The following is a 17501-nucleotide window of genomic DNA, read 5'->3' on the forward strand; positions in this document are numbered from 1 at the left end:
AACTTTGTTTTGATGTAGAGAATGAGTTGTTGAGATATGAGTATTACTAGGAACAGCATGAAGCTCTGGATGCTTTATCTCTGAACTTTACAGCCTTAAAGACACTGAAATTCCAGCCCTTCCTCTAAGACAAATTTGGATGAAGTTTGGAAAATACAAAGGAGCCAAAAAGAAAACAATAGAACTGCTCAGGACAGGTATGAGGGGTTATCTAGGAAAACCTATGAAAGATGCCAGCAATATTTGGATGACTTGCAGTCAAACCCATCAAATGGGTAATATATATAAATAATAAAAAAAAAAAATTGCAATGAACTTCCAAAATTATCTGTTCCAGTTCTGAGAACAGACTTAGTGGGTATTTGCTAGTTTCTATGTTCCAAATATGAGAAGTGGTAAACAAAATCTAAGGTTGGTTCTTTTCAGCATCTTTCAAGACTGAAGAATGAAAAAGTTTGTTAAAAAGAAATAGGCAGTGAAGGTGCTAGTAAGGTGAGTTAGTACCTGTGATCGCCCTTCGGATCTCTCGTGCTGCTTCCTCCCGCATCTCAATTGAGGCTTGTTCACTATACCAGGCTGCGTGTGGGGTACAGATCAGGTTTGGTGCATCCTTCAAGGGGCCCTGACTAAAGCTAAATGAAGATTTAAAACAAGATCAAATGACAAAAAATACTGGGGGGGAGGTGAGGGAAGGAGGGAGGGGATCCAGATGGATTTGTACATACACAGATTTATTTCTACAACAGAAAAGAACTGCATTTCTATTCCTTGTTGGGTTTGTTTTTAATTCTGTCAGTTAATTTAATACACAATTCACGGTATAAATAAGCAACAATCCCCTCTCATAGACTCAAAGGGTAGAACCTAAGTATAGTAGCAACATTAGCTTCTGTCCAATGCACTTACTGCTAACTACAGCCACTGCCACTCCAGTTCTGGTGCAGAAATGCATAAAGCAAGACCCAAATCAATTCAGGATGTCATCCTATTTGTCCATTTCATCACAGTTTTACTGCATTAGCCAACAAAGCTGTGTTCTCTCAAGAGTCACTGTCAATGTGACATTTAGTCATTTAAAGAAAAACATCTTAATTATTTCCAAATAAGAAAAGTGTCTGTCAGCAACCTCAACTTTTTTTTTTTTTGGTGATAATTCAGGGGTTTTCTTTCTTGTTCCTTTATAGAAATTCCACAGAAAGAAGGAAATTTACTTTACAGGTTGATTTTCAAGGAAAGCAATGAATCTGTGTAAAAGTGCTATCACAGATATAAAGAAACTGAAAATAATGGAAACTTGCTCCTCCTATTTATTTCCAGTTTTAATAATCTTACAGTCAATTGTAACAACAGGAGAACAAACATTTTAAGACAAAAGCGTGCTTTCAGAGTTGGTCAAAATTCATAATATGATAGATTTCATCTGTAGTTCAATAAACATCAGAATATCTGGCAAAACTCTTGAATAGAGAGTTGCACGCTGCGATCAGATAGATGTGCAGCACTGAAGCCAAAGGAAATTGTGGCTGTAATCCTGCAACTGAATCTCTGCAGATGGCATCTCCATGCAGTAAATGGGGCTTCCTATAGGTGCAACGGTCTGCTTGTGCAGATCTGAGATCTGGATTGGGAAGAATGTATGTAGCTGAAAGTCTCTTGAGCTGTTACACTCTGGCTTTGTACAGCACTACTGCATTGTAATGACTACATTTGGAAGTAAATGAATGCAGGGTATGCATAAATAAAATTAAATATTTGTGATGTGGCATTGTGTCTCAGTAGATATAAAAATTCTACCTAAAAGGATACTAATTCTGTTTTTTTAAAGCTTCTATTGCCCCCCACAAGCTGATACAAGAGAGACCGTCCTCTCTCCAGTCTTTACAACCTGCCCTCGAGTCCTGAATCTGTCCCTCTTAAAAAACTTATGTGGGTTGTTCCAGTTAAAATTAACATTTCTCTCTGCCCAGACTGAACAACTGAAAAAAGCTTGTCACATACAAGCATGAAGCTACAGCAGTCTATTCTCAGAACTCTAACTCAGAAGTCAGACTCAAGACTCCAGGACACATCAAATAGGCTGGTTCCTGATTAGGAGTGCTGATAGCATAATACCAATGCCACTTGGGGAGCGGTACATTTCTGCCTAAAACGCTGGACTTCTCAGTGTCATTCAAAAACTAAGGCTTGTGCTACCAGCTCTGCTAATGACAGCAGAGTTACCACTCCCCTGATAATGGTAAACCAAAACAAAACCTGCACTCTGACCACCTTCCTTATCTTAACTTTTTTTGCAACATGTTACATTTATGGCTTTCCTGCAGAGGCAATCTGGACAAAAGTAAGTCTCTTCCTCCAGCATGGTGTCATAAAGTAGTTATTTCTCACACCAAATCTCAGCTCTTTGCGTTCTGAAAAAGTCTGTTCAGACATCAACAGTAGTTGCCTCTGGAGCTGCATCAATGATAAAGGAGCGCTCCCCTCAAAGCCATGGCCAGGATTTGAACCCAAGTCCCTGCTACTTCTACTAAATAAACCTACTGGATGGTTTTGTTTTTTTTTTTTAAAGGAATTAAATCTTGGATGTCACTTTTTTCACTTCTGACCACATACACAAGCTCCATCTACATTTGCATTAGTCCAGTGCTGCACAGATTCATGTTGCTTTACTAAGGAGTATTTAGCTACCAAATGAAGGGAAAACTCAATTTACTTGTTGCTGCTGATCGTATCATGCACTAAGACTTAAAAATAAGAAAGTGAACAAAATAAAAAGAAAAGAAAAGGAAAAGCACCTGAATGGTTCTGACTCATGTACATCTAAGGCTGCCCCTCGTATCCTTCCTTCCTTCAGGGCCTGTGCAAGTGCTTTTTCGTCTACTAACCCACCTCGAGCTGTGTTGACCAGGAAAGCCCCTTGTCTCATCTAGGGAAAGTTAAAAACAAGAATGATGAAATAAAAATAAATGAAATAAAATCGTTGTGGCATTATTTTTTTACTCAAAAGAAGCATCCATTACAACAAAGGCTATTCAGCTGATTTAACCTGTAACAGTTGTCTTCCCTTTCATTGGAAAGTACCACAAAATGTGATGCTTCTAACATAAAATGCTATTTCACAGCACTTAGTAACCTTTTGTTTCTTGTAAGTAGTGTCTTTTAATCGAAGCGTTGTTTCAGATATTGTGCAGTAACATGATCAAAAGATACAACTGTGCATATGAAAGTGACAGATCATTTTATGCCTTTTTATTTCACTGTGAAATTGCATGAGACAGAAACTACAGCACATTCTTAAACAAATTCATATTTGTGGTTTTCAACTTTCACACAAATAAAAGCCTACATGAATTTTTCAGAAAAATCAATGCTTTTGGATTTTCAAACACTTTTCCCTTTAGTTGCCAAAACACAGTAGATCTATGTTTTATTTATTTTTGTTACTTCAGCTTCCTCCTCCCTGTGAGACTTTTCAAATAAAGGTCTGAAGAATTCGTATATTATTCAATTAAAAGGCATGAAAATGAATTTGGTCGAGAATGCTGTGCGCCCAGGAGAGAAGCTGTGCTGTGCGTTGTGCAGATTAGCATTGTAGATGACACTGTGTGTGAAGAACTACGAGAATTTACACCATAATATATCCACAACATAAAAACAAAGTGGCGATTTAAATAAGAGATATGGTACGGAAAAAAAATAAATTACTACATCCTGCTTCCAGCCACCCTAATACTTCATCTTTTACCAGATGTCTCAAACATAGCTTCTGATCTCAGAAGCATTTCTGAAGGTAAGCATACGAAGAGCAGGAACCGTGGTGAAGATGAATGATAAAAATCTCATTTTGTACTGAGTCCATCTCTCACCGTAAGAACAAGAAAACCCCAACGTTTTGATACCAAGTCAACTACTTGAAACCTACACATCAAACTGAAGCTTATGTAAATGAATCCTTACTCTGAAAGACTGATTTGAAATACCAAATTCATGAACAAGGAGGTTTGGATGAAAGTCAGCTACGAGAATTTTTTTTACATGAGATCATAGGAAATATTAAACAATTAACACGCATACGCTTGCAGCAAGGTAATAAGAAAAAAACCAAGCATATTTTACTGGCCAACTGACTGGGTTTAGTGTGGCCCTGCTTCCGTCTGTTTGCAGATGCTTGGGCTTACTTGAGAACCATCTATTGCTCTGTATAGCAAAATCAAAGTTCAGGAGCAGAACTAAGGGATACCTCTTTTAGTTTAAGTAATTAACTTGGGAATTACAACAGTGAGGAAATGGTGGCATGATCTTAAGTTGGTCTAGTAACAAGATGCTCCTGATGGGAACCATCACTGCATCTCCACCACTACGTCTGCTGTGAGAACGAGATCAAAACTGGCACAGGAGGGCTCACCCATGGCTGCGCAGACATGCCATATAGGCTCGTGGGAGCTCGTATACCCTGCCTATTTCTGTGCTCTTGCAAATAGGTAATTGGAGTTTTAAGTATAGCTTAGTGTATTTATATGTCCTTTGAAGGACTTGCAAATTTTAATCAAAGTGAACCTTGCTAAAATTTTCTGTCCAATCTTAATAACCTTGTTTGAGTTTTCATTTTAGGACTATTTACAAAACTCTAAAGCTAGTACTAAGACAAGTCCAAATCAAACAGAACATGGCTGCATAAATGCATTCTAGTGGGAATGAATTATGTGACTCATGATAAACTATAAGGGTGGATGCAGCTGGAGATGACCCTTAACAATGGGTGGAAGCTAAGAGCTTCACAGCTAGAACTGCTGATGGCTGTTAAATTCACCGACACTAAACCTGCATAGCTGCTTTAAAAAATGTATTGCGTTTAAATTGCATAGGCTTTTTCTCAAATCTGTAAAATTAAAGATGACCTCAGTTTCTCTTAAGAGCACTTGATTACCATGGGTTCAATAAATACAAGCTTGAAACACTTCTCTGAGCTACTCTGGGACTACACAAGGCCAAGCACGACGGCTAGGCAGAACGCTGACTAATTAAAGGGAAAAGCTACTGAAAGAGAAGACTGACACCAAATTTTCAAAGACATTTTATGGTTATGTAATTTCAGATTCTAAACAAAATTCAGGGTGAGACTTTAGTGAAATGAGATGCACCATACTTCTCTGTACTTTGTTTAAAACCTGGTTATTACATGAGCATGCCATATTGGACAAAAGTGGCATGCAATGCTCTCTCAAAATTTTAGGCCAACTCTAACATCTGTCAGCCTAAAAAAGCTATTTTTTGACACATATTCAGAAGATCTGCTCTATTGAAACTAAGCAGTCAGAAGTGTTACAATTTTATGGTTTTCACATCAGCTGTTACAATACAGACTGCTTCATCCAAACTTTTACCCAAAGCAAGAACTATCTTCTAACATTTTAATCCTTGCTTTAATTACGAAGGATAACAAATAGTAAGATAAATGCTTACGATATCCTTTCCAATACATTTCATTCCAGATGGTATCACTCAGTTTTAACCTGTTTTATTTTGTTTGTTTCTCTGATTGATGCACTAAGCCCTCTCCAAAGCTCATTGCATTTATCCACCTCTCCTCAAAAATCTCCTGTGATACACTGGCTCAGGTTTCACAGTCCACTGTATAAGAAGTGACCACTGCTAAGCCTTTAGATGGTCCCACTGAATTCAGCATGATTCTGTTTGGGTCTAGATGTCAGCTTGCAAAGACATCTAAGCATGTAATAACCATTAAATGTACCTGAGCACACAACAAAAGAGAACGTTCAGGGCAGGGTGACAGAGCTCTGTTCTCTTAGAGATTTGCATTTTAAACTTCCTAGTTTTTAGAGTTTTAAATCCAAACCCTGATTTTATGTTGGGATGGATCTGCAAAATCCCTAAACTCAAATCAAGAAGTGTGTTACATCGTCAGTTTTCTGCCATGATCCTACATGACTGTGGAACACATTCAGTAATTATTTCACTTCTCTTAAGAGTAGCTGGTGCTTCTCAGAAGCCAAGCAATGATTTTACTGCAAAAGAGTGCTACTGTCATTGTTACCAACACATACCAACACTACATACATAAAGAACAGCAAAATCAACTATTGTATCTTAGAGTTTCTTTCCTGTATACTATATACATTCTTACATCTCAACGTTACATTTCTTACTGCTACCTACACTGAGGCTGGAGTCAGAAGCTAGACATTTAATGAAAAAGCTTACTATCAAATTAGTCAGTAACAGAGCAGTTACTACACCTAGATATTGAAATTATTTTATATATTACCTAAAGCTTTAGGGAGAGGTTAGTACTAATTCAAAGAAACATTATTTTTCCAAAAAATGCAATGCTGTAAATGCGATCCATCCATGAACTGCTCTGCAAGCATCAGGACTGAGCACAGGGGGGAGCCATTTAGTCATAATCCTTAAATTGCATCTAAAGAACGTAAACTGAGGAACAGGAGTGAAAGGCAGAATTGCTACCTGAGAATACACAGGTAAAGGAAGTAGCTACTAGAAGACATAGAAAAAGTGCTTTTACATAAATGCAGCTTTATTAAATCTGAGCAACATTAAGAAGAGCAAATTATTTCCACAAATGCAATGGTACTAAGCAAAAAGGGCAATAAAAGTAACAATACGTAAGCCAGCAGCTATTTCCTAATCAGTTATAAACCTGCTTGATCTCAACGTAGCAAATAGGAAAGAAATTTCTTTCAAACGAGAATCTGCCTGTTTACATAAATAAACACTCTACAGTGTCAGCCACCAGCACCGGTGCAGAGGGCACCCCCAGAGATTATTACCTGCTTTATGGTGAAGTCATTAATAAGATGGTGATTGTGTTCGTTCAAGTTGCAGTGCAGGGTAACACAGTCACTGTGGAACAGCAGGTCCTGCAAAGTGCTCACCCGCTGCAGTCCCAGAGCACGCTCCATGCCATCCGAGAGGTATGGGTCATAGAAAATCACACTGAAGCCAAAGGCTTTGGCACGTAGTGCTACTGCTTGCCCAACACGCCCTAGAACAAGATAGACATGCGATGAGAACAGATGTGAAGCAGCTGGTGTAAGGTAGCCTCCTCCTTCCTATTGCAAACGCTTGTATCAAACCATACGGTTTTGTACAGCAACTGGAAGAGGATAAAAAGAGGCGGCTCCCATCCCGCTTGAAATCATCGCTAAGATCAGAAACGTTACATCTGGGCTGTTTCACACTGCTTTGTTGGAAACAAAGCAGGAGGTTTGCACCTTTTGCAACCGGAGATCTGAAATGCCAGAAGATGTCACGTAATCTGCAATAATCTGTGTAATACAAGGGTTTGCCTGCTGGGCCTGTTTATGGTAAAGCACTACTGCTTGGGAACACATCCTGCCAAGGACTTCTTCTTACCCATGTCAGACCAGCTGGCTTTAATAAAAAGCTATAAAATTAATCCTCAAAAATGGATGCAATAAAAGATAATTTGTTTAATCTGAAGCTCAACCATTCTCAATGCACGGAATCTCCTTTCTGAACTAGTATTTTCTTTCATTTTGAATAAAATCCTTTCAGCGTTAAAATGCCTAAAAGAATCCTGTCATCTAAGGCTCTGAAAAATGTTGTATCCATCTACCTAAACAATGAGTAAATACAGTCCATCAGATGGCACCTAGTTAAGAAAAGTGTGGTATCATTTGGTATTCACATTGACCTTAGCTTTTCTCTGTTCCACTTTTCTTACTGTCATATTTCAGAGTTGTGACTGAAACTGCTTTTTGGGCATGACTCCATGCCACGTGTCTCTGGAGTGTGGATTTCCCTTTGACACACTACCGGTAAAATACAGAGAAAAAGAGTGAGTGAGTACATCTGTTGAGTAAGGGTATTTTGAAGAATGAGAACTAACACCCTTTTCAGGTGAGAAGACTACACGCTAGATACTCACGTTAGAGTGTTACGAATATTAGATAAAGACATTTCAAAAGCATCACTAGAAACAGCATAATAATCATGTCTCATTTAAAAAAAAAGTCAACAAGTTTTCTTCTGTAACATCTGAGTTTGTTCAAAAACGCATCAAATTAACACAGGGAAATCCCGTCTCTTTCCAATTGTGCTTGAAGGGATTTCCCTCTGCTTTTCAGTTTCTCTTTGAATAAACTTAAGAAGCGACAGGAAAAAAGGGGTTTTGTTGATCATTTAACCTGAACACAGCAATTCTGCAGTGCTTAGTGACAGATGTGCTTGGAATATTAAGCAATACGTCAATCTGATGGGGGCCGTCTGCTTTTGCTTTGGGACACCAAGTTAAAATACTTTTCAAAATCTTTCATTTCAATACTTGCATACATGTTATTTGTTTGCTTTTCAAGCTGTTTTTTATAAACTTGAATTAGATAATTTTCAGCACAAACACTATTATTTTCAAATTTTGGCATGTTCACAGCTCAAGGAATCAGTCACACAACTGTAAACATTTATTTTTAATTTTTTTATTTTTCTTTAAGGAAGCGTATCGCTTTCATTCCAGCTCCACTCATTTTCACATGCAACATTCTGTCATCTGTTCTTTTTTTACACTCTTTACAATGCTAATACTGAGGGGATTCATGACAGTGAAATCTCTTACAACAGACTCTCCAGTTAAAGCTACACTTTCCATTCATTGCAACCAGGCTAATAAACCAAAGCCTTCCTCAATGTGCACAAAGTTCCCTTCTGAAGCACTTGGGAATCACATACGTGTACTTCTAGCCAGAATTGTCCTATTACAATTATTTTATGGGATAAAACTCTTCACACATAATTTGCCAATTCCTCTTTAATGTATTCCTCTTGACAATATAGTGCAACCACAAACCTATGACGGCTTTCTTTCCCTTTCCTGAAAAACTTCTGCTATATAAGACTCTCCTGGGTACGAGGGGTGGCTCAAATCCCACCTCAGCATATCAAGAACAACAGAACATCCCATGTTCAGGAAAACTCTGTCTTAAAAGCATATCCTATTGCTATGAATATTCACGGCTGCTTCCAGGGAAGGCAAATTCTGAAGTTCAAAATATCAAAATGAACCTCTTGGTCTGTAGGGTGGGAAGAATGCAGAAAATGCCTATTGCATACAATTGCAAAAAAAAAAAAAGCAGAGAGTAACAAACCCTTATTTTAGAACTCAGAGATTTATACAAAGCTCTAGCAAAGCCCATACATCATTTCAGCGATACCAGCAGCATGAAGAGAGACTGATCAAAAACACCTGGGTATCCTGTTACAGTCTGACCCATCTACTCGCCCCATATCTCCCAGTTTGTAGGAGTCTCTGACCTTCACCTTGCCCATGACCTGGTTGGAGTGGGACAGTATAGTAGCTGTGGTTGTCAATGACTCTTGCCTAGCCCTTGGGCAGAGCATGTGCATCCTATGCTGGTATTACAAAGTTTTATAAAATGCCCTTGATACCGTGGAAATGTTGATGACCTGCCTGCAGACTTCCATGGAAAGAAAAAGTGCTTTCACTTAGCAGCTCTTTCCTGTCTATGCAAAAGTAATGGAGAATCTGGGTAATTTTTCCTCCCTCTTGGAGAAGTCTGAAATGTGGAGAGTGCCATTTTGTTACATTTCCTGGTGAGCACATTAAGAGAGCTAGCAGGACTGCTAAGGGTACATCATTTATTGCATGGTAATTCCACCCAACTCTTAAGCCTTAATATTGTCTGATAATGCAGATCATTACTTTGGCCAACATCTAGTCGGGACCGTGGGATTGTTGAGAGAATATAGAAGCTGAGGAAAGACAAATCAAGTGATGACATTCATTATGATGCGGAGACAAATGTATTTGGAGGAATTTCACCTCTCTTGAGTGAGGAAATGCATTAGGTATTAGTCATCAGCATTTGTAACTGGGAAGGAAGGGGAAGGGAGTGTGACTTCACTGCCTTCACTGCTGTAAAATTATCATTACAGCAGAACCAGGTCTGGCTATCTATTCATCCAAGTACTTACATGTTGCTGCTCATAAATATTCTCCTTTAAAAAAAACACCCTAAATGTCTACATATAAGGTGAATTGGCAACTTTTTTTTTAAATGCAGGGCTTACTATCCAAGCTTGTGACGCATCACTTGAAATACAGGACACTAGATAGCAATAAAGATTAAAAGTGACAAAGACAGCTGTTTAATGATGTGATATTATTATTTATGTAAGGCTCAAAGAATCACACACTTCATAAAGACAGAATGAAACACAGGCTCTGCCCTAAGGAGCTCAGAGGCTAACCAAACAACAAAACAATGATGGATGGTATCCAACAAGCATATGAAGGAGGCATTATGCTGTTGAGTCTCTGCTTATCTTCAAGCTCAATACAAGCAGAGGATGAGAGATGGGGTTAACTTTAAAGGAGGAGCATGGAGTAATAGGATTAAGCAGGATAGACCAAGTGTCAAAGCAGGAATATGTATGAGAGGAGGCAAAGAAAAGAGAGTGGGTGATGGAAAGAAAAAGGCAAGTGAGTCATGAAACTTGGCTAGACCAGTGGATAAGGAAGTGAGTAGCTGAAGCTTTGGAGGGAATGACACAGTCATTCCCTAGCACAGAGATAGGCAAGAGCTAGGGTGTTTCTCTTTGGCAAAACAGGAGAAAAGCCCAGGAACAAAGGTAAAGAAGGTCTGGACTTAGCTATTGCAGTGGCAGAGTGATAAATTTAAGCAACCCACTGCTGAAGAGACCACAAGTTTAAGAAAAGAACAGAGAAACATAGGTGTGGTTGAGATATGAGATGATCTCAGACGCACATTAACGAGAGAGGACAGAAAGAGCACTACTACACAGAACTAGAGAAAAGAAGGACTTAGTAGCAGATGAGGAGAATTGTTTGTGTGCAATACATTCACTTCATAGACCCTTAGTGGTTCATCACTTCTGACGCTGACATGTCTAAATAGTAAAATAAAAAACTGAGGCAAAACTACAGACGTGGGAAGAGGCCACTAGTACAGAAACACAATCTAAGGGCCCCAGTCTGTTGAAGGTGATTGTAAATACACATTTTAGTCTAAAACTAGAGACAGGTAGCCTTTTGCAGTGATCTGTAATATATGGCATATATCACTGCCTAAGTGCCTGAAGTGCTCAAATGTAAAGTCTAGTACAGCCCTATTTCCATCTCTTCTCAGACTACATTTTTATTCTTCATTAATACATAGCTACACAGGATTTTGTTAGAACAGGTCAGAATCAAAATGTCGTGCCTATTCACATACATCCACAAAAAGAAACAGTGTTAAGTTTTCAAAACTGACTTTAAAACTTAATTTTCCTTGAAATCGTGAGTATTCTATTGCAGGAAAAGACATAGGAACAATAAAAGGCTAGAGAAAATGACTGGTTAATAACTGTAACAGATGTGTACCTTTAAAATCAGATTTTACTAGCCTTGCACCAAAAGCCTTGCTTTTTAAAACTAAAACCAAAACCTAGCAGTTTACATAGCTTTACACACTTATTGACAATACGATTATCCATTTGTTTCTCTATACTTTTCAGTCATTCGCAACAAAAACAACGCACGTAAAAATCACTTAAGGAAGTCAATAATGAATGACATTTTTTTCTAATCTCAGTCTGAAATTTGTGCAATACAAAAACCACAATGCCAACAGGACAGATATCTCCAGCAAATATGCACATAGCATGTGAGCTAAGCTTTAAGTTTCAAAAACTAGGTTAAGCATTTACATTTTTAATACTCCAGGTGATTTTCTATTATTTATGTGCAGATGCTGTGAGTGCAATAATCATTGTGTGTTTCAATGAGGTGCATAATTACACCGGTATAGACTTGAGAAAGCAACTTCATGACTAACTTCTCGAAAGTCACATTTTAAAGGCAATTCTTTGACTGTGAAGATGTTTCTGGTGTGTTGCGTACTCATTTAAATGAGTACTATGTAACACCAGGCTATTTTCAGCTTCCAAAAGTAAGAGTTTGTGGCTTGAGTTATTTGACAGCAATGTGTAACTGGAACAGTCATTTAAGTATGATGCCTTGTTGTCAAAATCATATTATTAATTCTTGTGGATGAATACCACAGCAATTAAATCCACAATCTATCAGATCTTTGGTAAGACAAGCACATGACTGAATAATTTTTATATAGAAACTGACTTGCTTGTTTTTCTTCTCTACTTCTGTAACAGACAGTAATTAATTCATCTCAAGCAAGCCTGTCCATCTGTTAGATGCTGAAACACATTTAGGGCCATTCAGAGAGGTAAGTAGGTGATTTTATTAGGTCTGGAAACATTTCAAACTTTCTTGCATATATTTTTCCTCTCATTTGAGCTGAAATACAGTTTCAGATGCAGCTCAACCAAATGTATGAAATAACTGCTCTGCAGGCTGTTAGTGCAGCAAAGACTTTTCAGATATGTTAAAAACAGTAAAAGAAAAAAAGCACAAACAGAACCAGATCTGAAAACGGACGAGTAATACAACATATACATGTGACACCGGGTTGGAAGTAGCGGGATCCTTGTCCTGGAAAAGGAAAAGTGATGGCGTCTCCTTTTCTTGCAACCAGTGCGCCTGAAGCCAGGCAATACAGCAACAGAAAGATGTACAGAAATTCAAAGAATTGAGAGAATATCAGCACCAAAGTAAGTTTTTTGAGGGAAATGGTGATGTCTAAGGGGAAAACATTTGAGACACACAAATACCAGGAATGAAGCGGTATTATATAGAATTCTTGACATGGAAAGTGGTGAACTGTTACATTTTTGTAGCTCAAATATTCATAATTTTTTTAAAGCAACGGAAGGTGAGGAGTATTAAACCACCACTCAAGCCAACATACCTAATCCAATAATGCCCAAGGTCTCCCCTCTGATCCTGGCAGCTCCAGAAGCCACTTCCCGAATCTGCTCAACGCTTTGTACTCTCGTGCCTTCTCGCAAAGCCTGGTGAAGCCAGGTGGTTCGCCTGTACAGGTTCAGAATGTGGCACATGGTAGAATCTGCTGTTTCCTCTACCGAGGCAGCTGGCACATTACACACTGCGATCCCTGCAAAGAACGGGGGGAAAGGACACCAGTTGCCAAACGTTTCTTACTTTATCCCATTTAACAGCAATTCAGGAGTATGGTGTTTAGATTTACAGATATTTCAACACTGGTTTGCACTAATATTAAGTTTCTGATTGTAATGGCAGACCAGAATACTCGAAATAACAGTTGATAAATGTCTGCAAATATATTTTTTCTGATTTTTTTATTACTATTTATTGTGTTTGCAAATAAAGCAAACCGTAAATGGACCAGTGAAACCACAAAAGGAAAGTATTGAAGACATCAGATAGTTTAGAACACAAGTCTTGGCAAGTGTTTTACATGCACCCTGAGCTAGGTGTTTTGAATAGCTCTCAACAGTGAGGTTAATGATCATTTAGATTTAATTGCGTGAGTTAGCTTTCCACCACTGAGCAGATACCCTCCCAAAAGCTAGCGATACAAGTTATAAAAAAGATAAAACAATTTATGACAGGAACTCTTAGAAAGCCCTCACAGGACAACCATTAGCATTTCCAATTCAGGTGTGGGTGATCATGGCAGAGGGAAGGACAATTTGTTTTCTGTTGCACATGGGTTTGTAGAATTATGACAAACAGAATCCAAATCCTTTCATGCTCCCTCCATTTAAAGAGATAACCCATATAATTGTCAATAGGGAAATATAAAATCTGCTCCTGCATGGCATGTAAAGATAATGCAAAATTAAGTCAATGTTCCTAATAGCTAAAAAGTTACTAGTTGAAAAGGGCATAACATCAAGCAGCAGCTAAAAGACCTTTACGGATTTCCAGAGACAACTGTGGAAAGTGGATTGATTCAAGACTCAAAATATTCCTTTTTTACTTCAAACAGGTCAGGCAACAAGTGATTGTAATTGCACACAAGTTATCCTGTTTGGCTTTTTACCCTCCAGTACCCAATATACAGCAGTTAAGCAAAATGTTTACTCAAAAAAGTTTGTGTTCTTGTTGACTTGTTTCTCTTCATTCTTTCTATTTACTACATGTTCTCTCTCTAATTATCAGCTCCCACAAATGTTTGTGTCTCAGTTCTGCTGACTGATATCACAAACAGTACACAGTATAATTTCACGGTGGAGAAAAAAAAAGTGTTTTGTATACTAAAAACCACCCTAATACTGTTTTTACTGTCTAGTTGTTTGGGTTTTTACATAAATAAATATTCAATGAATCCTCAGCTAACACCAGTATATCTTATGAAGAAAGGAGAAAAAACCATTATCTTCAATAATAGTAATAACAATAATCTGATAAATAATAAGCTCATACCATATTTATCTGTTTTACAACTGCCTTCATTCTTTCTCTACCTCAGTAAAACCCAACCTAAGGAACCTGCCGAACTATTTTTCTTTACTGTAGATATATAGTGTCTGCTGAGTCACTGCTCTTAACGTACACAAAGATAAACCTGCATCGTTTGCTGGAATATTAATCTCGGCATCCTGTTAACAGCAATGGGAGCACGAAACTCATGGTTTTTTAAAACGGGAAAAAAAGATCAAGTGAAGGGGAAAAATAACATCCCTTTATATGCATCATATTAACCAGATGCATTTGTTTATAGAAAAAGTCTTTTTCATGGAGAAAAAATGGAAGGTTTAGATGGAAAAACAGATTTAATAAGCATGTCTCCTGATAGCTGGCATCAACAAAATAATGCTCTAAAATGAGCTTAGGGAGTTATATTACATATTTGGGAAGAGAAAAAAGGAAGTGAACTCACCTTATACTTTCCTCCCTAATAGGTTTCCTTAGGAAATTTGGGGGAGAACAGTCAGATAATTTCTTTCCTAAACTGTAGGACTTTTTTTTCCCTATTTTCCCTCAACTTTAAAACCAGATGATTTCTGAAAGGCAGAGACGTGGTAAACCACAAAAGGCAGCAAGAGAGAGGCAAGGATATGAAGAAAAGAGCCATTCTACATAAGAAAAGTTAGCACGCTCTCATCTCATATCCATCACTTCTACACTGCCTGCCCTTTCCCCATTTCCCACCACTTTCAGTGATCTTGTGCACAGGTTCAATGCTGAAAAACTCAGGAGTCAACGGGCATCACCTTGACTCCCACTTCACTTGAATCCAGCTACACTCACAATTCCTACATATTTTCTAATAAACAATTAATAAACTGAAGAAAATGTAGACTAGATCTTTAAGATTTTATCCAAGAAATGTATGTTTTCATGCATTTTACGAAGAGTAAAAGTGATAACATGAAAGTAGTACTTAATAGGAGAAGCCGGTAACAACCCCACCAGCCAGCTCTGTGAAAAAAACCCCTCAAAGTTACTACGGACATTCAGGAATATATCAGACTTTACGGTCTAACTCTACACTGTATTTCAAGAGTGAATCAAACCTTTTTACAATGAGCAATTAACTCTCATAATACCTCCTTGAGATGCATATTAGTTGTAGTACTTCAACAAATGGAAAGTGATTTGTCCCAGTAGTGGTGAGTTAGTATTTAATTCCCACCGTTTCACCCTAACTATTAAAATCAGAGATATTATACTGCAAGCCTTCCAGCATTTACTGGCTGTTGACAGAGCGGACAATTGTATTTTGTAAATACTGGAATGCACAAACAGGATGGATCCTAACTGTATAACCGAGTCTAAACACAACATAGGAACTGAATGATTAGGAATGTGGCCATTAAGCATTTCACATAATGAGAACTTCCTAAATCTGCTGTACTCCGGCTTGACGAATTATGTGGATGTTTTTAAATTATAAACTTGGGTTACAATCCAGCATGAAGACTTGCAAAACAGCCAACAAACCTCTGTGGAAAGATTTTCCTCTTACAGGGATGCTCTGCACAAATCAGACTCCTGACTGTTCGGGGCCTTTGATCTATACCTAGGTTTTGGGGTTTGATCTAGGATTTTACCCCAGGCCAATCTCTACATACATACGTGTTTTCTAGGGCTCACAACGCATCTGCCTGATTGTGGAGGAACACAGCCTTGTGTGCCTTCAGACCTGATTTGCTCTTTATAGAAACTCATACAGAAGTTGTTAGCCTCTGCCTGCTCTGCAAACTACACTGCCATTAGAAACAGGTGATTATTTTACTATCATTTACTGATAAACAGATCATATTACAGCTCCTCACTACATCAATGGGGCTATTACTAGGACTAAGCACTGTCACATTGAAATAAATGTTTCCAAAATCCTCCCAGAGCATAATGGGAAATATACTGGGTCACCTCAATCTTAGAAAAGAAATAAAGAAAACTTAGACATTGATTCCAAGTGGTAGTTTGATGTGTAGATTATAGGTAAGAGATGGTTTATCCTAAAGTAAGGAAAGTGCAGATCAGACTGTTGCTTTTTTGCAGCGAAACACTAAGCACCATCTCTTCATAGTTGCAGTATCTGAATTTATTCTAAAGCAGTAACAACTGATTCTCCCATAAAATCGATATTTCTATTTTATGGACTGGTTTAATACTGAATCTCATGCATCATAAATAAGTCTCAGACATTTGATAATGATCTCATTTTTTATTCAAACAGACGTAGTATGCCATGCTGATGGAATTATATTTTGTGATTGGATTACAGCAGTAGTAGTTAAAATACACAGTTGGGGTAAAAAAGAAAGAGATGAAAAATTATGGCCTTACTCCCTGGATTTATATTGAACAGGCGTATTGTCATCCTGTCACAAAGCTGTTAATATTACCACTTAATTAACTAATGCTAGTATCTCCATAATGATTTTTAAACACTGATGAGAAAATTATACAGCTTACATACTATGTTAGTATAAATTATACAGAAAACATTAATGCAAAGACTTAGATGCTATCGGATTTCTGGAGGCAAGTGTAAGATGTAAAATAACGTCTTTTAATAGTCATACCTAAATCTCCAGCAGATTTGATGTCAATATTATCAAAACCGCTGCCAATTCGGACAATTATTCGAAGTGCTTTAAATTTCTCCAGGTCTTCTCGTGTTAAAGTGATAGTGTGATACATCAGTGCACCCACTGCTTCATTTAGTACCTATAAATAAAATGGAAGAAAAAATACTTATTTTTTTTCTTTCATAGAATCTCAGCTTAATCACATATACATATTTTCAGGTATAAAAAGACTGTAAAAGCATTAAATCCAGGTCTTTTGTTTTAAAGGTTATTTCTCCAAATATCTTCCAGCCTCCTGTTAGTCTTTTTTATCTGATGTATCCGTTCTAGCATGACAAGATTAGCTTTAGAAGAACTAAGTGACCTGTATTTGTGTTCTTATTAAGAGGGAAAACTCTTCTCATTTCACAGGAGACGCTCTGCAATATTGGACCCGGAGTACACGCATCACTGGACTGCATCTGCACATGCAGATGAAACACAACATGGGAGCAAGCACTCACTTTACACAGTATTTTTATGCTTAGGCAGCCGACAGT

General features: G+C 37.8%; 1 protein-coding gene across 14 annotated transcripts in view; it reads right to left on the bottom strand.

Annotated features, from left to right (window-relative positions):
- The window catches only part of CTBP1 (C-terminal binding protein 1), a 249104-nt gene that overhangs the window by 9716 nt on the left and 221887 nt on the right, over positions 1-17501 (bottom strand). For all 14 annotated transcript variants that reach the window (XM_054825633.1, XM_054825636.1, XM_054825635.1 and 11 more), the window contains 5 exons: positions 16957-17101; positions 12843-13049; positions 6807-7021; positions 2793-2923; positions 505-632 (listed from right to left, as the gene is read on the bottom strand). In XM_054825633.1, coding sequence (XP_054681608.1) covers positions 505-632; positions 2793-2923; positions 6807-7021; positions 12843-13049; positions 16957-17101 — 826 coding nt within the window. The remainder of the gene's footprint in view (positions 1-504; positions 633-2792; positions 2924-6806; positions 7022-12842; positions 13050-16956; positions 17102-17501) is intronic.

This window comes from Grus americana, chromosome 4 (assembly GCF_028858705.1).
Source record: "Grus americana isolate bGruAme1 chromosome 4, bGruAme1.mat, whole genome shotgun sequence".
Classification (NCBI taxonomy): Eukaryota; Metazoa; Chordata; class Aves; order Gruiformes; family Gruidae; genus Grus; species Grus americana.